Source organism: Canis lupus, chromosome 7 (assembly GCF_011100685.1).
Source record: "Canis lupus familiaris isolate Mischka breed German Shepherd chromosome 7, alternate assembly UU_Cfam_GSD_1.0, whole genome shotgun sequence".
NCBI lineage: Eukaryota > Metazoa > Chordata > Mammalia > Carnivora > Canidae > Canis > Canis lupus.
This window is the reverse complement of record NC_049228.1, coordinates 76,615,990-76,638,381: the sequence shown is the minus strand read 5'-3', so window position 1 is coordinate 76,638,381 and position 22,392 is coordinate 76,615,990. Positions and strand designations below refer to the sequence as shown.

Below are 22,392 nucleotides of genomic sequence, written 5' to 3'. Positions count from 1 at the left end.
TCCATCCTTCTCCTGGTCCTCCCTATTCAGTGGGCCCTGTGGCGGGTTGGGAACCATACAGCCTGTCCCATGCTGGCAGTCCTCTTGTGTGACATCTCCTAGGGCATGTGGGTTCCCCTTGCAGTACCATCTCTGTCCTCCACTGTCTTCTGCAGTCTGGTGGCAGCTGAACGTGGCAGCCTGATTGTCCCCTCAGCAGAGTTTGCATTTAAACCTGACTAAACTTGTCACTCTGTGATCCTTCAATGTTCTCTGGGTTCCCAAGTCCTCGTGCTTTCTTTTCCCTGCTTCTGCGTCATGGCGAGCACCCCCTGTCTGTGCCCTCAGCAGTCACAGTCCAGCTCTGCCCCCTGCAGTTGGGGCCAGAAGGGCTGGTGGCATTTTCTATGCCTCCTCACCAGCCCTGCACCTCTGGACTTCCGGATTGGTGCTAGTTAGCACCTGCCCTCCAGCTCCACTGCAGTGATGCGCAGCCCGGAAATCAGTCTTGTTCCAGTCGGGGTGCCTCTCCTCAGATGAGGTTTACTCCCCGGCTTCTGAGGCCCAGAGTATCTTGTTTGCATGGGATTGTTATTTGAAAAATCTATCCACTCCCAGTCTCAGATATAGGCAACTTAGGGCAAAGTTCACTTCTAACTTACTTTGGTGCTTGCGCCCTTCCCGAACCTTACCCGTAGCTCGTGGCCTACATGTGGCAGTGTTAATAGTGGAGTTGTTGGGTGCTTGCTATGTGCCCTGCTCCATTCCAAGTGCTTTACATAGATGAAGCCATCTTACCCTAATGACCACCTCTGAGATATTATTTTTGCCATTTTGGAGTTGAGAAAGCTGAGTAAGGATTTGAACCCAGGCAGCCTAGCTTCAAAAGCAGCTGGGTGCTGAGGCCCTTCTGTGCCTCTCAGCAACCTAAGAGCTCAGCGTGCACTGAACAATCAATAAGTGAATTTGCTTTAAAAAGCTAAGGTCCATAGACTAAAGATTACATTTAGGAATAATGTACCACACTAGATAACAATATAAGGTAGGGCATTCACTTTTCACCTCTTCTCTGCGATGCTAAGAGAACATATCAGTGCAGCTGATGTTTTTCCCTATCGTTAAGGGAGAAAGAGAAGTATTTTTTTTCTTAAAGAAGTTTTTATTTGAAGGCAAGATAGTGAAATCCACAAGAAATCATTAACAGCATATGTATACGTTTTGCCCTGCATCAGACACGTTTGAATAATTCATGGCTACAGGAAATCTGGAACAAAATCAAATATTTTCTCACATCAGGTTGAGAAGTTGGAGGAAGATAAGTGTTCAACTCTACAGTGTACTTGTGGAAAACCTAAAACATGAACTAGAAAACTTTTGTGTACCGCTGATTTTTAAAATTTGAATTATTTCAAACTTTTAGTTCTATTTTCCAATGAGAACTGCCAGAGAAGTGCGCCTTGGGAGTAACGTGCCACAGCATAATCATGAGCAGGAAGTTAGTGACCACATTGTCGTGGGAAGCACGGCAACCCCCACACCCTCTGCAGGCAAATGCTCCTCTGCAGCTCTGCAAAGCATCACTGTGTACCACCAGGGCTCATTCATCTGCTTAGGGGCCCTTGAGGCTCCTCTTCAGAGCACATTGGCTAGTGTTTTCCATGTGACCTTCACAAGCTGGTCTTATGATTTCTGAGCCTGGTGCTAAGGAGTGGAGGCTGGGACAGCTGGAATAGGAACTAATGACTGTGGGCAAGGAAGGGAAATCCACAGAAAGCATGTGATACACTAACACACACGTTTCTACACACACACACACACTCACACTCAAAATGCCAGCACACCAAGTTGGCTGACTCCAAAGTGTGTGTGTGTGTGCATGCGCCCAAAAGGCCTTGTAGGCATTTCTGATATTATGTCTCAAATGAATCACTGATTTCAACTGCAATGCCGCTGGGATACTGAGAAATACTGACATTTTATTCATTCTCCTTTAGCTATGAAGTCGAAGAAGGGTGAAATATATTTGAGAGAGAAATTTTATGAAAACATTTTAAAGGACTGAGTATTTTACTCCCAAAAGAGTAAAGTTAGAAAAGTTTGCTTATCTGGCAATGTACCTTTTAGGAACAGCTTTCTCACCCATGATGCTGGCAGTGTAGTGCATATTTTATCAAGTCATTCTTTATTAACTCTTACAAAACAATAAGTCCTTAATCAAATAACTGACCCACAATTGGTTCTGCTGTGCTTTTCCTCTTACCTGGGAGGAGAAGCAACCAAGATAAAGCTCTAATTAAGCAAACACAGATGGGTCTTGGCCTGTGGGTACCACGTCCAGGTGACCATGCTCAGAAGCTCCGAGCAGCTGCCACTTATTGCACAGTGACTGACCTGAATGCTGTCTCATCTCACAGGGAGAAATCACTCCCCCAAAAAACATCTCGGGGATCCCTGGGTGGCGCAGTGGTTTGGCGCCTGCCTTTGGCCCAGGGCGCGATCCTGGAGACCCGGGATGGAATCCCACATCGGGCTCCCGGTGCATGGGGCCTGCTTCTCCCTCTGCCTATGTCTCTGCCTCTCTCTCTCTCTATGACTATCATAAATAAAAAAATAATTATTTAAAAAAAAACAAAACACCTCAACTCCAACTCAGGGCCATCCAAAGACAGAGTGTTGGACAGAGCCTATAAGCCCCATCATGGCTGTGTGTGCTTTGTGAGAATGATTCCTCATCTGCAAAGAGGGATTTCCATCTCCAGTAAGACCTTCAATGTAACACAGATTTGTTTTGTTGATCAATTTCTAGTTCATTGAAGGGGATCCATTCTTACCTGCTCTCTTGCTTCAGGAGGCATCCGTATCTTAGACTCTCCCCACCGCATGATTATTCATGCCTCCTATAGGAAGACAGGGAAGAATTTTGAGTACTCTACTACTCTAGTAGTACGCTGTTTGTGGGACACTGTTTGTGGGAAATTTGGTGCAAATAAGATATTGGTAAGTGTTTTCACAACTTGCTTACTCATCTCTTACTAGCTGGGTGAGGATTTCCTATAGATGAGGCAGTGTTAAATGAAAGATGAACACAGAGCTCACAGTATGACTTGCAAAGTGCTTCCATATTGAGTCAAATGGATAGTATGAACCCTTTCCCTCATTACACAGAATCTCCTGCCTTAATTTTTTGTTTATTTGTGTGTATGATCATTCTCTGATGGTTTGGTTTGTTTTCCAGATCATACTTAGACATGTCCAAAGTGATCATCTTCAGCTACCTCTTCTGGTTTGTCCTCACGATCATCTTCATTACTGGGACAACCAGGATCAGCATCTTTTGCATGGGTTACTTGGTGGCCTGCTTCTATTTCCTGCTCTTTGGGGGTGATTTGCTGCTGAAACCCATCAAGAGCATCCTGCGCTACTGGGACTGGTTGATTGCATACAACGTTTTTGTGATTACGATGAAAAACATACTGTCAGTAAGTGCCTCCCACTGTATAACACATTTGTGGTTTTAGCACAAGGGTAAACAATCCACTCAGTGGTTATTAAAAGCCCAATTGCCCGTCACACTCTTCTCTTAAAAGCCCCAAATAAGATGATGCAAAGGCAGAATTCAAAGAAACATTTATTACTCTTGTTTTGCCATATTAAGCAGAATCCTGTTTGGAATCACTTCCCCCATCTCAAAGTCACATGACAGGAGGCTAGATATTTGTAGGAATAAGTTCTAAAGTGTATTTTTAAGTTAAAATCCCATTTATTCAGAGGGATAATTTGTCATCATTCACACTTTGTGCTACAAAATGGCCCTTTTATGAGCTGAATTAGTCATTGAATCTCTTCAAAAGTGATATTGTGTTGGCTTACCTAGGAAGAATTATGGAAGTGTATATTAAAATGAGCATAGTTCTCTGCAACATTGTAGGGTGGGGAATGAGGCAGGATAGGCTGTTGAGTGCACATTTTATGTACCCATGAGATATGCTAGACACACAGGAAGACACAGCTTTGCAGTTAGCTCTGGGAACAGGTGTCCTGACTAGGGCTGAAATAAGCCACTAGAGGTGGAGGCAAAACATACCTCCTTCTCTACAAAGTTCAGCTGCTATTAAATATCCATGTTCAGAGGGCACCACTTTTCCCCTGACCTAGTAGGTAACTCACAAGGCCCTCTAGTCATCCCAGGATCACATAAAATCTTTTGAGCCACAAGGACACCTTTTAAGTTATTTACTATCTCAGGAAATTAAGCAACAACCTTTCATGAGCCGAAGGAGTTAATACAACTTTAACTGGCCCTAAATCAAGGTTAATCCTGTGCCTGCTATTCCCAAGTAGTGATAGTGCATTAGAGGAGCCATGAGATAATAGCTTCCTGCTTCTCACCTTCCTGGTTTCTTAAGATGAGCTCACCAGGCAAGTCTACTATGCAGGCATTTAAATTCTTTTTTTTTTTTTTTTTTTTTTTTTTTTTTTGCGTGTGTATTTCTGTGTTTAGAGGTCTTGGAAAGCCAAGTCTGTGGCACCATGAACATATATTTGAGTCATTTATTTTGTTTTGTCTAAAATCAGTTGATAGCAGAAGTGACTCTTAATACAGCAATTTTACCTCACCGATATTTATTTACATTTGGGGTAGTGTTGAAAGTTCTTGGACAGAGAGAACAACAGAACACCATTTCACTCAATAGCCAGTCTGAGAGTGAGGAATCTGTTGACAGAAGCTGATTCCTACAACCAATCCTGAAAAATGTATGGCTGCAAAGTCCATTTACTCACCCATTCATCTCAAACTACATTGCAGACTTGTTCCTCACTAGGCACTATTTTTGTCTTAAAGAACTAGATCTAGTATTGCCTTCGGGTTTTACCCTAAGAAACTCCCATTCTAAAAGGGAAGACAAAACTACTTATTAATAATTATAATATGGCCTGCTAATGCTAATTATCACAACATTTGAGGAAACCAAAACAAAAAAGGAGTGCCTCATTCCTTGCCTAGGTAAGTTGGGAGCCGACTTCCAGGAGACGATGCCATTTGAACCTATCAAAGACTTGAGAAACAGATTCAAGGGTGTCCAGAGAGACAAAGGGAGGAGGAGATTCCCAACCTAGAGAACCCAAATGAAAGCATGGCCATGTAGGACAGAGATTATCATGTGAAGAGCATGTTCCACTGGGTGCAGGGACTCAATCTGAGTAACAGCCAATTTGGGAACAAATCCTAAGTATATTCTCCTACCTCACATGTGCCCAGGAAACACACACAATTCAGCCATTATCTTTATGTATTGGCTTGCAATAATTGTCTGTTTAAATTTCTTCCCCCTCAGCATGTGAACATAACATAAATCATTGTTATGAGAAAACGACATGCCAGTCAACAAAGATTATTCCTTTGCCCGGAGAATTGACCAAAAAAGGCTCAAAATACATGCTTTTTCCTATTCTAAGAATTACACCATGCAACTGATGTTTGTATTGATCTACAGGCAAACAGCATAGGTTTAATTTGTCTGATCTTGTGAGAAAATAACTGTACCAAAATCAAAGTCCTGGGGAGTCTTTGTTCATCCATTTGATATCAGAGTTTGACTTGTTTCTATAGGAGTGTAAGATGTTCTCTGTGAGAGGACAGGTGCTTCTACATGCTGAAATCATCACACTAAAGAATCTTCCTTTATTCATGGGTTTTATTTTCCCCCAGGAAATTATGGTACAGCTAAAGCATCAAATGTGCTACCCCATGGTGACTGAAATTTAGGTTCTACAGATACCTCCTGGAATCATTGGCATGGAGACTTAGTGAATTCTTGCACAGACTGGGATCACAAAGCATCGACTTCTTTTGCTGGGCATTGAGTCTCACAATTTGCTCATTTGTTTTTCAGATAGGAGCATGTGGATACATTGAAAAATTGGTTCAAAATAGTTGCTGGTTGATCCAAGCTTTCAGCCTGGCCTGCACAGTCAAAGGCTATAAAATGCGTAAGTATGAAAAGCAAATTTGGAAACAGAAGGACAGAGAAGCAAGGGCAGTTGTATTGTTATTATTTTATTATTTTATTTTATTTTATTTTATTTTATTTTATTTTATTTTATTTTATTTTATTTATTCATGAGACACACACACACACACACAGAGAGAGAGAGAGAGAGAGGCAAAGACACAGGCAGAGGGAAAAGTAGGCTCCATGCTGGAGCCTGACGTGGGACTCAATCCCCGGTCTCCAGGATCAGGCCCTGGGCTGAAGGCAGGAGCTAAACCGCTGAGCTACCCAGGCTTCCCTGTTCTAATTTTAAAATTGGGCCAAAGCACATAAAGAAAAGAGATAAAAGGGACAGGCTCTAGATGTAGGGTATAGGACTGTAGTACTTTATGAATCTAGTGTCCATAACATGAAGTGCCCCTACTCCAGACATTTTTGATCAACCTCTGGAAACTTACCAAACTCTGGCAGGTCTGAGGATTGTGTGTGCCCCCAGACTTCTTTGAGTTACATTAGGAAGGGTTATGGAGGGCCGCAGATCTGTGTGATCGCAGCTAGAATCTTGGGTTGTCAGGGTACCTCAGACTTCAGTCCTTCTCCCCTCAGGAAGCGCAAGGAGCTTCAGACTCAGGAAAACAAGTGGGAGGCCCTCCAGGGTCTCTGTAGTAAGACTACCAGGACAGAGACAGAAGTTCCACTTCCATCCCTCTGCCTCTTGCACCAGAACATGGGAAATACCACGCTTGATCATCTGTGTGCCCAGAATGCAGGCAACTTGAACATGACAATCTCCCCACTGTGGCCTCCAATCCAGGCTACACTTTGCCCATGATGAAGAGTTACTGGGACTTTGTTCTGATTTAAGATAAGGTGTCTGCTCATACATCTTCTAATAGACCATACTGTTAACTGCTCCTCTGATTACCCCAAATCACCATTCCCAAAAGAGGTGTTTTTTGTTTTTTGTGTTTTTTTGTATCAGAGCATTGCCCTTTCCATTAGGCCACACAGACATTATTTCTCCATGGCCCTCGCTCAGGGAGAAAGAGATCTCTCTTTCCCTGAGAGAGAAAGAAGTAATCAGGAACCATCCCTGGCAAAGAGACCCTCCTGTGCCTTCCACTGTCAAGGTTCACTTGTGGTCAGTCTGGATGATATTGGATTTGAATGTTGATACTGGGTTTGAAATGTGTATATTTGCTTGTAAATAAATCCACCCGTAAGTGAGTCCATGCATCGGAACGTTGCTCTTATGCCTGTGGGGTTTCCCAAGCACAATCATACCACAGAGATTATAAAATAACAGTGAAAATAGATTTTAATTTTAATTTGTTTTTTTTTTCTCCTTTTCTATCCCAGCTGATGATGATTCCTCATGTAAACTACCTAGTGGTGAAGCAGGAATTATTTGGGACAGCATATGTTTCGCCTTCCTCCTGCTACAGAGAAGAGTTTTCATGAGTTACTATTTCCTACATGTTGTGGCTGATATAAAAGCTTCACAGATCTTGGCATCAAGGTAGGTCAGGCCATGGAATCAAGCGGTTTCTCTTAAAAAAAAATCTGTCTGGAAGTAATGCACTGTGCTGTTGCCTGAGCTTGCTTGTAGAACCCACAAGAAATTAAGAAATTCCTTCTAGGAAAACCAGTCCAAGAAGGATTTAGCACAAGGCCTTTAAAACCTAAAATAGAAGAATAATAAGAAGGTCTTTGGCACCAAGTCACACTTAGAAGGATATGGGACGCTTGGGACGTCTAGAGTCCTCAAGGCACAGACCACTTCACTAGACATAGCTCATTCTGGCCTCAGCCAAAGCAGTAACACAGGCCAGGTTGGTCTAGAGGCTAGTCCACACTCCCCCTCTCTGACCCAGTGTTTAGAAGAATCTCCTAAAAATGGAGAAAAACACAATTATGTATTATTTTTCATACCTTATGTTGAGAAGGGGTTGTGGTAACTCCAGGGTCATTCTAAACTCCTTCTCTATCTTTCTTTATCCTTTCGTTCCTTTCAATCTTCTTTCCCCAATGACCTGATTTTCTTTTCTCTGGGCCACTGGTTCTATTCTGTTACTACCTTCTTCTTCTTAGATTCCATCCCTTTTCTAGCTTGTTACCCAATCATGAGGATTTAGGAGAAAAGACTGGGAAGAAAACTAGGTATTACAGGGAATGCCATTGAGATGGGATGGGATCATAGTGCCCTAGGCTGCTCTGCCTGTCTCAGAGACACCAGCCTTGCTAGGTCCCATCAGATCTGTGGTGCCAAATAATCTGATAAACATTAGCTTATCATATGAAATTTTGGAAAAAAATCTATCATTTTGATCTGTGGTTTAGACTAACACACTTTTGTCTATACCACCAATGTTCCTAGAGACTATTCTTTTCCTTTGCCAGGATAAACAAAATGTTTATTTCAGAAGTCCATTTATATGGGAGCAATTCCTGGCCTTTGTTAACTAACTTGGAGCCCAGTACAAAGAATTTTCAGTGGGGGACCTCCATTTAGTTTGAGGAGCTTTGCAGTACCCTAGGCCCTCATTATGTAGTTGAACAGTGACTTCATTTTATGTACAAGACTGGCCTTAGAATTCACCATTACAATTGTTTTTCTAACACCCAGGATATCAGTTTCATTTGAGTACAATATCTTGTCCTTTTTTATGTCTTTTTATTTATTTTTTTCTTTCTTTATTTCTCTTTTATTTCTTTTTTTTCTTTCTTTTCTCTCCTGGAGTTCATTCAGGCTGTCTTTTCCTAATAGTAATTTTATTTACTCATAGAGCAGCTGGTATTTGTGCTGAGAAATGTGTCTTTTTTGCCTTCTCCTGAGCATTTGGTCCTGAGACATCAGGGACATAATAGTAAGCCAATATCTTTTCCTATTTAGAAAGCATATTCCTCATGTTATGGAAACCAATGGCTTTCGTTTAGAGCACAGCTCGTGCTTGCCTAAGAAAAGCCATGTCTTAATAAACACTGAATTCACAACAGAATTTCCAAAGAATGGATATCATATAGATTGATATGTTCACTGCCTACTGTATTACAAGGAAATAGCTGCTTGGGCCTTCCCTCAGAGCTTATAGAAGGGAGAGGGACATAGCAACAAGCAACAAGCATCACAGTGACTAGTGTGGTGGTAGGGGACATTCAGGAAGCTGTGGAGAATTATATCAGGAGTACATAACCACTTGCCAGGGGCAAGAACCAAGGCAGCCTTCTGTTCTAAGCTGTAGCCTGAAGGATGAACATGAGTTAGTGGAGGGAGGCAGGAGACACAGCCCCAGTGAAGTTTTAATAAAGAAACCGTGAGAAGCTCAGGGTGGCCAAAACACAGAAATTTGAAGGTAAAGTTAGGGAGTGATTACAAATTAGCTGGAGAGATAGGGAGGAGTCCAGTTATCAGGTACCTTGTATGCTGTGTTTATGACTTTTAAAGTAACCCCACAGACAAGAAGAAGCAAGAGAGTGCTGTGGCTATAGTTGTGTTTCGGAAGCGCACCCTGCTTGTGGTATGGAGGACAGATTGGACAGACACAGGTGGCTGCTCTGATGATCCAGGACAGAGACAATGGCTTAGCCCAGGATAGGATGAACCAGGAAGATATTTAAGAGTAAAACTGGCACAACTGGAGAGTCAATTGGAAGTAAGGGAGGTGGAGGTAGAAAGGAAAGGAGGATAGAGGATGATATGGCTGGAATTCTAGTGGTGCCAACCTAATGTAAAGAAGCCAAGAAGCTCTAGATTGGGAGAACACTGACCACAACCAGGGGAGTTGCAGGGCTTGTGGGCTTATGAATCTAAACCCATGACGAGTCCAGCAGACAGCCAGGAGGATAGGTCTGCAGGTAGAAATAGACTTGAGTGTCATCGTGACACAGATGAATTTACAGCAGAAGAGTGGTTGGACAGCATGTGAATGAGAAGAGGACCCTGAGGAGCATCCACATTTAAGAAGTGGGCAGAGCAGACCAGGAACTCTGAACCAGAAAGGAAAAAGGAAAACTAGAAAAGCATGATGCCTGAGGAGACTGAGGTAGGCTACTTCCAAGCAGAAGTCCAACAGACAGGGCATACAAACACAAGCCTGAAAATTGAATATTGACCTCAGTGACCTCAACACATGGGGACTGCAGCCCAACTCCAGTGATCTGAGGTTGAAGGGAGAAGCTTGGGGACAGTGGCTGTAGATATTCATGTGGGTACAGTGACGAAGGTTATACATAGAACACTGTGCAGTGGGCATGGTTTTTTTTCTAAGATTAGCAAGATGTGAGCCTGTTTGCATACTCCTGAGGAGGATTTGGTGGCAGCAGGAAGGCTGAAAATGCAGAAAGAGAGGAATAAAGGGCAGGATGGAGTCCCTTGGGCTGCGAGCAATTAGGGGGGCTAGAGCCCAGGAAGTCTGCAGGTGATAATGTCACCTCTCCCACTATCCCTGCAGGAAATGGTGTCCATAGTATAGGTGATAGGCAGCTGAGCAAACTATTGCCTCATGACTTGTGTTCTTTCCAGGAAGCTGGGAGACTAGGTTACTAGGAGTAAAAAGCCTTTGACAGAATTCTAATTTGAGAAAAGTGTGAGGTGTTTTAAATAGTCACTACAGAGCAGAATTTCCTGGGCACATGAGGGATCAGCAGATAATGTGCCCCATGACGCCTTTTCTGCCCTTCTGACAACAGCCCGGCACAGGGCAGATATACCATCTACCCACTCTAGTTCCGAACCACTTGGGATTTACCAAGCACATGTGACCAGATGACAGTGGAACAGAATTGAAGATATTAAGAGAAGTTGATGAAATAGATCTTTGGGGACCCTAAAGTTGACTTGAAAAGTGAGAACAAACAGAAGGGAATGGAAGGACAGGAAGAAGAGAAGCAAAGAGGCAGTAATCTAAACATCCCAGTGATGGAGCTTGAACTCCCAGCTATGAGTATTTCCTTAGGGAATCCCAGCTCACTCCATACCCTTTTCTGCTCATTGAGTACAAAACTAATCTTGACTCACTCCTCCTTGCCAACAGCCCCTCATGGGACAATTATAATAAGGTCAGGTGAGTAATGCTTCGCTGAGACATAAGGTTCTGTGGGACAGGTTTGAAGGGGTGCATTCTTTTTAAGGTCTTAGAAAACACAAACGTTTGTTTGTTTGTTTGTTTGTTTGTTTGTTTGTTTGTTTGTTTTACTGATCTCCTGTGGTTGTGAGCAGCCCACTCCCTCCCAGGAGAAGGTGTGATGTGTTCATCCACCAGGAAGGAGCTTCTACACAGGGCTTGGGACTCCCCATCCTAGCCAAGAGGCTCTAGTTAATAGCCCCCAAAGAAATGTTTTCTGAGCCTTGATAATCATTTTCAGCGAAAGGTAAGTAACAATGATAGAAATACTAATATGTTCTCTTTTTCCATTTTTTCTCTAGAGGGGCTGAACTTTTCCAGGCCACAATTGTAAAGGCTGTAAAGGCAAGGATTGAGGAAGAGAAAAAGTCAATGGATCAGCTAAAAAGGCAGTAAGGAGGCTTGATCTTATCTCCTTCTCCTTTCCTTTTAATTGTGGTTTGTCAGTTCTCATTCAGCTGGCTCTCGTGTCCCATTAGCCTGAAAAACCCATTGGTGTTAACATTTACAACTTCCGGGTATGTGCTCTGTGTCAGGGCAGTGGCCTATGCCCACTGGACTGAACGTGGAAGTAGTTTATTTATTTTTTTAAATAAATGAGAGACACAGGCAGAGGGAGAAGCAGGCTCCATTCAGGCAGCCTGATGTGGGACTCCATCCTGGGACTCCAGGATCATACCTTGGGCCGAAGGCAGGCACTTAACGCTGAGCCAGCCAGGCGCCCTGTGGAAGTAATTTAAAAGAAAGAGAGCTGCAATGTGGTAGAAAGGGGAGCCACGTCGGACAAGACCAATGTCTAGTCTTGGTTCAGTGGTTTACTCTAGAACTGTGATTAAGTCAGTCTGATTCTCTGAACTTCAGCTTTCTGTTTTAAATTGGGGCTCACAATTCTACCTGGGTTTTTATAAAGATTAAATGCGTATGAATGAGACAGGGTCTTTCCCCATCCCATTCAGTTGGAGTAAATGTTTATTATATCTGTGGATTAAGGGAATAAATACAAAGTCCTAGCTTTGGAAAGATCTCTAAAGATATTATAATACAGACTCTCTGGGAAGAAACTCATGATCCATGACATTAGATGACTTAAAATCCACAACATACTAGAGATGGCACTAGAAATACAACCCCTGTTTTCCTGTATTCAGTTTAAGACCTTTTTTTCTACTGCCATGCTCTGGATAAACCAAGTAATGGACTGAATTTCTGGGAGATTTGAGAATTTTTCTTCAAATTAGTTAATTTTTAAAATAGCCCTTGAAATACATTTTCTTTGAGTGACATTTTTAGCAGTAAATGTAACTTCTGAGGATTGGTAACCCTTCATTTGGGGACTGGGTTTAAGAGCTGATGGCCACAGAGTTCAAAACCTAGCCACTTTCTCCAGGAAAGCAGAGAATCCATCACCCTGCCAAGAAAATTCCCCAAGTTTTCTGAGATTCCTTCATTCCATTCTGGTCTCATTTCCCAGCTCCTTTCCCCATGCAAAAAATGTTTGCTACCATAAGTTATATCATCCCATGGCCTGGTTATTTCCACAATCAAAGATATGAGGTATATAAACTGTTATATAAGCAGTTATGGCATAACTGTTGCTGTTGTTGTTTCTGGTTATCTACATCAGGTCTAGACAAGTAACAAATTTGGACCCACATTTAGAATGAGTTCCTACTTACCCGTTAGGGAGCTTTGTTACTACTATTCACTTCACTGAGTTTTTCCATTTGTTTAAGAATACATCTTCTTAGGTGACAGAAAGTCAGAATATAAAAGAATGAAGGTAATAGCCATTGCAAAAGAGAAGCTGAAAGTGTTGTTTAGGCTGCAGGAAACAGAAATGGCAGTTAGTCTGCTTAATAACTTGAGCAGAATTTTTAAAAATTAAATTAAGAAATGGAACACTGCAGGAGGGCAGGTCTGGGAAGTAGAGTTCAGCATTGTAGTTTCTGAAGAGTTGGGCTTCCTGAATAAGCAGACAAAATAAGTCACTAACTCAATAATTAAAGATGCAATAATACATTTTTCTAGAACTGATAAGAGATTGGATTTGAAATAGAGAAGAGTCATGTGGTCTACTAGAATACTTGTGAACATCTGGGGAGTAACTTGCTTTTTATAAAACAATTCTCACACTTTTATACCTTTACATTTGATCTTCACAACTATGTGAGATAGAGTTCTGATTTTTAAAAATTGCAAGAACAAGGATTGTTTAAAATGGCTATGGTACACGGTGTCAGTGGACATAAAGTATTGCATATCAAATCTTAGCATAATTATGATCATATTAGTAAAATTAACATCTATATAGAGCAAAATAATATGCGCATACACACACACACACATATAGACATCCCAAGGAGATGCTTGTTGCTGATAAAAAAAAAAACATTTACAAATCCCAAATATTGGCCACTTTGTCTATGATTTTACCTACGTATCTACAAATGTAAGGCCAAACTGACCATGTGATAACTGTGGGTGCATTCTTGGCATTGCTGCTGCTATTTTATTTTACAGGATGGATCGCATTAAAGCCAGGCAACAGAAATACAAAAAGGGTAAGGAGAGGATGCTGAGCTTGACCCAGGAATCAGGGGAAGGCCAAGACATCCAAAAACTCTCTGAAGAGGATGATGAAAGTATGTCGAGCATTTCCCTCTTGTTCAAGTAGCTTGACATTGAATGATAGCATGATGATGGGTAGGGCTGTAAAATAACATTCTCACTCTGTGAATATTATCAATGTTTTTTTTTTAACTTAGCAAGTTTTATCTTCTGATTGTGAATGAGATGCATGTATGTGTTTCATAAAGGACCTATTTAGTGACTTCATGATTTTACGAGTACTTCCTCTTCAGCAAAGCAATTTTAATCAACTCATAACCTAGCTTTTGTTTCACAAAGATGTGTTTCTGAAGAAAATGAGCATGAATTTGTTTGATTTATTCCTTTAGGGAAGATATTTCAAATACAGAATCTACTATTATCTTTGATTTCTATAAATTTTATATAAAAAAACAGTATGTATACATATTTTATGTGGCATCTGAATAATGGTAGTTAAGATATCCTTCAATTATTATCTATTCCAATGAAACTGAAACTGAATATATATTTATTATATCTGATTATAGATTTATTATATCCAATTAAATTTAAAAGGTCTTCTTATAAATGTTTGCATGCTTTTTTGTTTGAAGGGAATGGAGAAATAATGCATGGTATTTTCCAGTGCATAGCATCTATTAAACACCAATAAATTTGTATTTTTTCACCCATGCTTTAAAATAATCACAAGGAAATTTCTGGTTATTGGAATATATGCTTTTTTACAAATTATTTGTCCCTAAATTGTTTTATAAAATTTTTATATAAGATAAGATGCTTCTTATCTGTTAATTCAGTGACGAATTCAATGTGAGATGCCTTTTTGAGAGATAATCCCTTCTTTTTGATGTTTCTTTATATGCCCTCCAGTACTAAAAACAAAGTGAAATTGTGGCATAATGTTCATAGAACACTTAGTATTTGCCTTGTGAAATCAACTGTTCATTTGTGTAAACATTCCAGATTCAATATAGTTCCTTTCCCTGACCTCTGATGTACTTTTGCAACTTGTCTAGATTTTGACAATTGAGTTGTTAAAGCGTGGTTTTCAAAATTTGTTTTCTCACTTCTAAGAATTAATATTTGGACATATTTTATTTTAGGAGAAGCAGACAAACAGAAAGCCAAGGGCAAAAAAAAGCAGTGGTGGCGGCCTTGGGTTGATCATGCTTCCAGTAGGTTTCCTTGATCCTCTTACAATTTCATCGATTCTAATCCTTATATCCTTGACCAGAATTCAGGCGTCCCCATGACCTGTGTGTTCCATGCATGGTTTGATCCTTGTGACTTGATAGGGGGTCAGAGTGTAGGAAAATTGTGATGTGAGTGGGTCTCTGGGCCCTGGAAATGGAATCTTCCAGAGAAGTCAACCAGTTACCATGCTGGCTGAAGAAAGCCCAGCAATGTGGCTGACACACTCCTGAGCACCATTTATGGGCTCAGAAAGGGAAGAAGAATTTCTAATATTTTATCTAATTCTGAGGCCTAGAGCTCTGCTGATATGTATTTGTTTTATGGCTGAAAACCCTTATTAAAATGAGTTTTGGCTCCTCCTGGGAGAATAATCATTAGGTTCAAAGTGTTTGTGACCCTCTTTGTAAGGCACTAGGCATGGATGCCAATGAGTCTCTCCTTCCCTCATCCCCCAGAGCTTTGATTTTATTTGCATGTAAGGTTTTTTGGCAATTTATTGAATACAAAGAACAGGATCACTTAAAGTGCATTCACTTTCTCACTCTGCCTCTTCCCCAGTTTCTAAAGGCTCTCAAATTACACTCCAGATCCAAAACCCAGCATGTGGCACAGTTGCAGTGCAGCTGGCAAACAGCTATGACCAATTAAGAGCAAAGGTGGACAACAGGTTTTGAAAAGCAGAGCTTCGCAGTCACATAGGATTATTGTGTTTCCCTCCTGATCATAAAAAGGAATGAGGAATTACAGAACTCAGTGCCTGTATTTGTTCTGCTTAGCAAAGGAAATATCACTCACTATTGGCCAATGGATGGTCTTAACAATGGAATGACCCATTTCAATCTGACCCTCCTTACATTTGTTAGACTGTTGAATAATTATTATTTCACACATTACTTATAAAATATTCAGGCTTTTATGCCTTATCCTACGGTTCAGTAACTGTAGCTAATGTGATCAGATAGGGAATATCCTTGACACCCACTATCTCACAAAATGGTAGGAGAGACTCTACTAACAGGATCTTCAGAATCACTAGAAAATCAAATCGATCAGAATCTTGTGCCATGCCTAATTCTTGGCAGCACTGAGATATGGTATTGGCTTCTCTCACCCCAAAATTAATTTTTTAAATCAGCAAGCCATTTTCAGAAACTATTATACAAAATTTGCTCAGTATACCTGGATGTAACTAAACTTAACCCCAAATATTGAATTCTAGCATTATGAGAGGAAAAAAAAAAAAGATTCATGAGTTTTAAAGAGTTTTGTTTATTTTGCTGCCGAGTCAAAAGACAAAGATTCAGGTCAAAATTCTGTGTGACTCTTTATTGTTCATTGGCCATGTTCATCATGCTAACAGTCCAATAATGCAGCACACTATAAGCCTATTTCTATCAAGTCACAAGTAAACTGTGCCTATCTTTCTGTTTTTAAAGGGACCTTTGCTAGTTTAGACAGACCTATCCATTTCAAAATTGTGTCATAATGTTTTCTCTTTCACCTGGGGTGAATTCCCATTGCAATCATAGTTGTTTTTCCTTTTCTCATCTAAACTTTGCATTTTGGAAGGAATTGGATATGGTCTTTGATAATAATCTTTCAAGTTGGTAATAATTTAAATAACTTCTTATGAAGGTTATTGACTTTAGTTTTCTGATTCATTTCACCCTCATTATATCAAGTTCTTAAACACTGGTATTAAATTAAACGTGCCTCGTTACAACACCTCTTGGTGCAATAATGCAGGAATGTGTGTAATTCATAGTTTGGAATCAGATTCTGACTATGGTGTTAACATTTTTCAGCAAAACGTGTTTCCATTTACAAGCTTGTGAGGAAAGGAAAGGAATGAATATGTGTATTATTTTTAAGACCACTATGAGTTCCAAAATTTATCTTTAGATCTGGAAGCACTTCATTAAAAGCTCTTATTTTGATCTCATGAGTCATTGGGCTTTCAAATAGATATTTCATACAGGTGTGGAGTATGAGAATATGTGTAGTTGGAATACCCTTGTGCAAGTCTATTGATGATACAATAATATCGCTATGTTGTTCCTATTACTGGCAAGCAGTCAGGATCTTAACGTAGTCTGTAGGTGGCAAACCTTCCACTTCCATACCTATGTGCACACATACGATTGCATTATTGCTGTTCAATGATACCTTCCATTCGAGGATAGTATGTCTTCGTGCCAATTCAGTACTGCCTAAAGCAGTAACAAGCCTCACTTCATTGTTAAATATTGGAAATCGAGGTCCAGCTTTCTGGGGATACAGGTGGTAGGATTTTTAAAAGTTATTTCCACGCTCAGTTCAGCAATAATGTCAATATCCATCATATGTTCATGGACACAGCCTGGAGGCAGGATCTCTCTCTGAACTAACAAATGTATATGCAGGAGCTTCTTGACTTATTAGCAGATAGCACTAAAGAAAACATGCTCTGTGGTTTTCCTACTTTTATTTCAATAACATTTTGTAAAAGGAGACTTACCTAAACATCTCCTGCTTTTTTTAATGTGTCAATTCTACTCATACAAATTAATAATTTTTTAAACGATCAAATCAGTGTTGTGACCGCTTGAGATGAAAACTTGTTTGGGCTCCCTGTGTCCACAGGAGTAAAAGTTATAGAAGGTATGATTGAATACAGTTTAAGCTATGGTTGATTTTAGAGCCTATAATGAGGGTAAAATGCTCAATCCTGTAATATTCTGTTTTTACCAAATGACCATGTGACATCAAGTTGATGTAACTTTCCTGCAAATGTCTGAGCTTATATGAAGGCATTACTTTAATGGTCTTCCTCACTGTCAAATGTAATGCTATAACTTTGGTTTGTTCTTGCTTATTCTTACCTTATGTTGTATTGCATTTATTCCCTCGGGCCTGGACCCAGTATTCTGGGCCTGGTTCTTTCTTCAGAATAAAAGTAACGAATTACAGTGCTTCTGTTCAAGGATATAAGGCCCAATTCATTCACTCTGCATCTTCACGGATGGAGGCTTCAGATACTTCTGAAATCATGGGCAAAATTATCTACCTTTTGACCATGTTTAGTGATATTCAAGCAACTAATTTTAAACAAGCCAAGGTTTTCCATTACCTTACAATGTATGAATCCAAAAGATAACCAAAGACATCATGTTATGTCATCCAAAAGACACCTCAGCATTTGAAAACTTGAATATAACTTGAAAATACTCGTATTTTTTCCTGCAATGATGGTACAGTTCTTGTAGCATCAGAAATGTATATGCTGGGTCTCTTTTCCCTGATAAAATAATGCTTAAACCGATAAAGATTGGATTCTCAAATTTCTTTAAATCTCTGGACATTTCCGCTTTCTCTGCTCCTGACTTTTAACACAGCAATATGTTCTTGCAGGGAAAATATCAGGCAAGACAAGGACAATCCGTACTGTTTGTGCTTTGTGTCTTATGGTCAATACGGTTCTCCTCACATTTCAGTAAACAACTGGAGCTCCTTGTTGACCTGAAGCCTAATAGTGCTAAACCTTATGGACCCTGTCTGCCATGCCTCAGTCTGTCCCATGCTATGTGTAGAAACAGCCAGAGTGGTGGTGGTGGTGTTTTGTGGTTGTATTCTTTTTTTAATATAACCTGCTCATTTCCTCCTCATGGCAATGTGTTTGTTGTTGTTGTTTTAATTCTTTCAAATGTCTTGCCATATATGTCATGTCCCTTGTGTCACGTGTGGAGGAACCAGGTCTGCACAGTATAAAGTGAAGTAGAAGTTGGTGATGCTGATTCTCGGTTCTGAATCATCCTGATTGGCATGTCTACAACACACTCGACCCATTCAGACAACACCAAGTCCTCCACTTCACTTTGGCCTCGTCTAAAGGACCCAAATTGCTGAATTGTCTGAATTGTGAAACTCTAACAGTTTTCCATCCATGATTTTGGCCATCTTGGTAACAAAACTGGTTGCTACAGAGTTCACCTGATGTGTCTGTATAAAATTTACAACGAAGAGGAGAGAAACTATCAGATGAACCCAGTAGTGGCCAGTTTTCTTACGTTGCATAGACAAGGCCTTGTGCTCTGTAGACCCAACCATGCCGACACCATGTAGTGTTAGTCCAGAATGAGTTCTCTTCATCTCTTGTTTTTTTCTTCCCTACCAACATCTCTTGCTGTGGTCTCTTGTGGACAATTTATATATCTTGGGGGGGGGGGGAATTTCATTAATAAGCCCTTAATTATCTCATATGTTTTTCAAGAAATAAGTAAATATTTTGTTTTACTTAGTGGTCAGGAGTGGAGATTATTATTTGTTTGAAACGGATAGTGAAGAGGAAGAAGAAGAAGAATTAAAAAAGGAAGATGAAGAACCTCCGAGAAGGTCAGCTTTCCAGGTAATTATGGGAAAACCATGTCCTCTGCTAGTTGAAGAGCTTTTCTTTCCAGCAGACCTTGATTGTAGGTCTAGTCTTCGTCCGCTGTGTTCATGTGTAACAGCTTCCAGAAGCTTCTGATTTATATCTGAAATTGTTTATTCATTAAACTGTAATGCTGCTTGCTCTCAGCATTGGTATAATTACTGCAAGAACACTGTTCCCATGAGATCTTCATTCACTCACATCAAAAAAATCTTCTGATGCTATAAACAAAAAATAAAGCTTCCCTGGGTGAACTTTATTTTTCTGTTACATGTAGAAGGTGAAGAAGACTTCGTTAGCATTGCTTTGGATCACTTGAGTGGACTTATATTTTGATATGTGAAAGAGTTGATCATAAAAATAAAGCATTTGCTTTGTTTTTCAAACAAATGGTCATTTAAATGTCATTTCAAATTTTGAAAATCCATTTCATTTGTGTTGCTAAAGATTTGAGAATTTATTGAAATCCCAAAAATAGCTGGCACAGTTCTGATTTTTTTTTTTAAGCTTAATTGCCTTTCCTTTTCAGAACCTGTCATATCATTCTTGGTTACATAGCTCACCAGCCCAGTATGATGTATCCAGTGAATGTCTAATCAATGCTTTATAACTCTACTGGTCAGTAGAGCTACATATGGGGTGCAAGCTTGGTATATATTTCTTTTATGAAGTAGTCACATGTTAAGACTGTTATTTCTCAGTTGTTATACTCTAAGACACATAGATAGAGTGATACCCATCAAGCCACAGGATGGGTCCATGGAAAGGTCATTGTTGCTTTGCTGGCCAGGTCTTCTCAGGCTGGAAGGTGAATACATTCACCCCTGTATTCCCAATGAAATTAAAGAACTAAATTATTTATGGAGACACATTGCTCTGATGCTTCCTCACTAGCCCCATCACTACCTGAATGTGTTTCTTGAAGATGGTGTCTGTGTGCATGTATGGGCCTGGCTTGTCAAATACTAATGACTTGTTTATTTTTATTCTAATGAGTTTTCTTATAACCACCACTCATCGTTCAGCAAAGGAGAAAACATGATCATCCTCGCCATGTTTATGGATTATATGCAATGACTATTTTCCTTATTCCTAACCTACAAGCAAAGCACATTTTACTCTAGCTTCAGTCATTGGCACGTTTTAACCTACTTGATGTAATTGTAGAGACAAACTCATACTGACATCATATATTAAATTATTAGTCTTTGGTGTTTTTCTACTAATCACTCTTGCTTTGTCCTTCTTTGTAGAGAGCTATTGGGAAGTTTGCGTCGGCCATTTTAGCCTTGCCAAAGTCTGTCATTAAACTTCCCAAAACTATTCTTCAGTATTTAATCAGAGCTGCAAAGGTATTTGATGTTTCACTGACATGTGGTGTGTGACTCTCCGCTCCGTAGAACTTTAGACAAGCAGATCCTTGTTGGCCTACACCTGCATTTTCCCTGTTCTATAGATCGTACAATGGAGGAAGTAGAAGAACTTAAAATAGTAGGCAAAGCTTTCCAAGGAGAGTTTTGAGAAGCCAAATTTCCAATTATTTGATTCTTGATCTTCACATGGCACCACAGCCTATCGAAATATAGAGAGAGAAAATGCAGATAAACGTCTACTCTGTCCTTCTTGTAGTTTTGCCTAAGTCACGTCTCATTTTAAAAGGGTCACATCTGGTTGCATGTGTCAGTCCTGATGTGTTACACGTGTGATCATTGTCCTCAGAAAGCTGGTCAAATTATGAATGAGCTAATAAAAGACTCATTTGACCCCATTTCCTTGTTGGTTTCCCATCCAAGTCTCCATCTTCCCTGAATTTGGTATCGTCTTCCATTTACTCTTCTGATTTTGATACAAACCCTCATGAAGCGGTGTTGCCGTGAAAGATCTGTGTAGTTTTTCACTCCCATGTCACCTCAGATAGTGCAGAATAAACTGTGAAAAAGCTGTGTGTCGATTCATCTAATGCACAACAAACATTACCCAGCTACCTATGCTGTAGTCACTCATTACTGAAAATCATAAATAATGAATTACTGTTCATGTACTTTATAGAAAGCTGGTTCTGTTGACTTAATCTGGGGCAGGCATTTGAACTCTTAGGTCTTTATGCTCACATGTTAAGCAAGTGTTTGGATACTGAGGGAGACCAACATTTTTTCCATGTCACCTGGGATCTTATTTAAATGCAGGTTCTGTCAATGAAGCAGGTCCTGTGGCACTTACAATTCTGTAATGCTCTTGAACTCCCAGAGGAAGGGCAGCTGCTGGTCCATTCTGAGTAGGGAAATCTAAACTTCTGGTTCCTCTCATGTTTAAAATGCCAGGAGTCTGAAAGTTCATTTAATATTCAAGGTATTCACTTCCTTAGGATTGTTTTTCTTTTCCCTTTTATGACTACCATATAAGTCTCTCCATTCATATTTATGAGTTTATATGAAAGATTGCAATGTAATTATCAAACAAAGGAGCACCTGGGTGGCTCAGTTAGTTTAGCTTCTGGCTGTTGAATTCAGCTCAGGCTTAGGTCATGAGATGAAGCCCTGTGTGCAGCTCTGCACTGGGTAGGGAGCCTGCTTAAGATTCTCTCTCTCCCTTTCCCTCTGCCTCCTGTGCACCTCCACCAGCTCCCTCCCTAAAAAAATAAAAAATAAAAAAAAATAAAATAAAATAAAATAAAATTTAAAAAAAAATGAAACTAAAATTAAAATTAAAATTAAAATAAAAAAATTAAAACAGAAATAAAATAACTTCTTACAGACAACATAAAGTTCTGGGTCACACCTGAATTAAATGAGAGTTTATTAAATTTAACAAATTTCAGTGAAGAATCTCCATCCACTTTAGTAAAAGTCTCTCCTGTTTTAAAAACTAAATGCCTTATGCATTGTATATTTTCAGTAAGATGAACCTCATTTCCCACTAGCACTGAGAACTTCCAGTAAGAAACTTCTATTTCTTGACTCAGTAAGAATTGGGATCTTTCCTCCCACTTTGTTATCACCATTTCTTGAAACAGTCAGACTGACCCTCTATCAAATATTCCAGTCGCTATATAGGGTTTGAAGTTCCAAACATCAGCATTAAGAAA

The 22,392-nt window shown here is 39.9% G+C and overlaps 1 protein-coding gene across 5 annotated transcripts in view; it reads left to right on the top strand.

The window, feature by feature from the left end:
• The window catches only part of PIEZO2 (piezo type mechanosensitive ion channel component 2), a 440,872-nt gene that overhangs the window by 366,588 nt on the left and 51,892 nt on the right, over positions 1–22,392 (top strand). For all 5 annotated transcript variants that reach the window (XR_005362693.1, XM_038543881.1, XM_038543880.1 and 2 more), the window contains 7 exons: positions 3,215–3,458; positions 5,874–5,970; positions 7,332–7,491; positions 11,398–11,487; positions 13,616–13,737; positions 14,809–14,880; positions 19,177–19,283. Coding sequence is in view for 4 of the 5 variants with exons in the window: in XM_038543881.1 (XP_038399809.1) it covers positions 3,215–3,458; positions 5,874–5,970; positions 7,332–7,491; positions 11,398–11,487; positions 13,616–13,737; positions 14,809–14,880; positions 19,177–19,283 (892 nt within the window). In the remaining variant the exon portion in view is untranslated. The remainder of the gene's footprint in view (positions 1–3,214; positions 3,459–5,873; positions 5,971–7,331; positions 7,492–11,397; positions 11,488–13,615; positions 13,738–14,808; positions 14,881–19,176; positions 19,284–22,392) is intronic.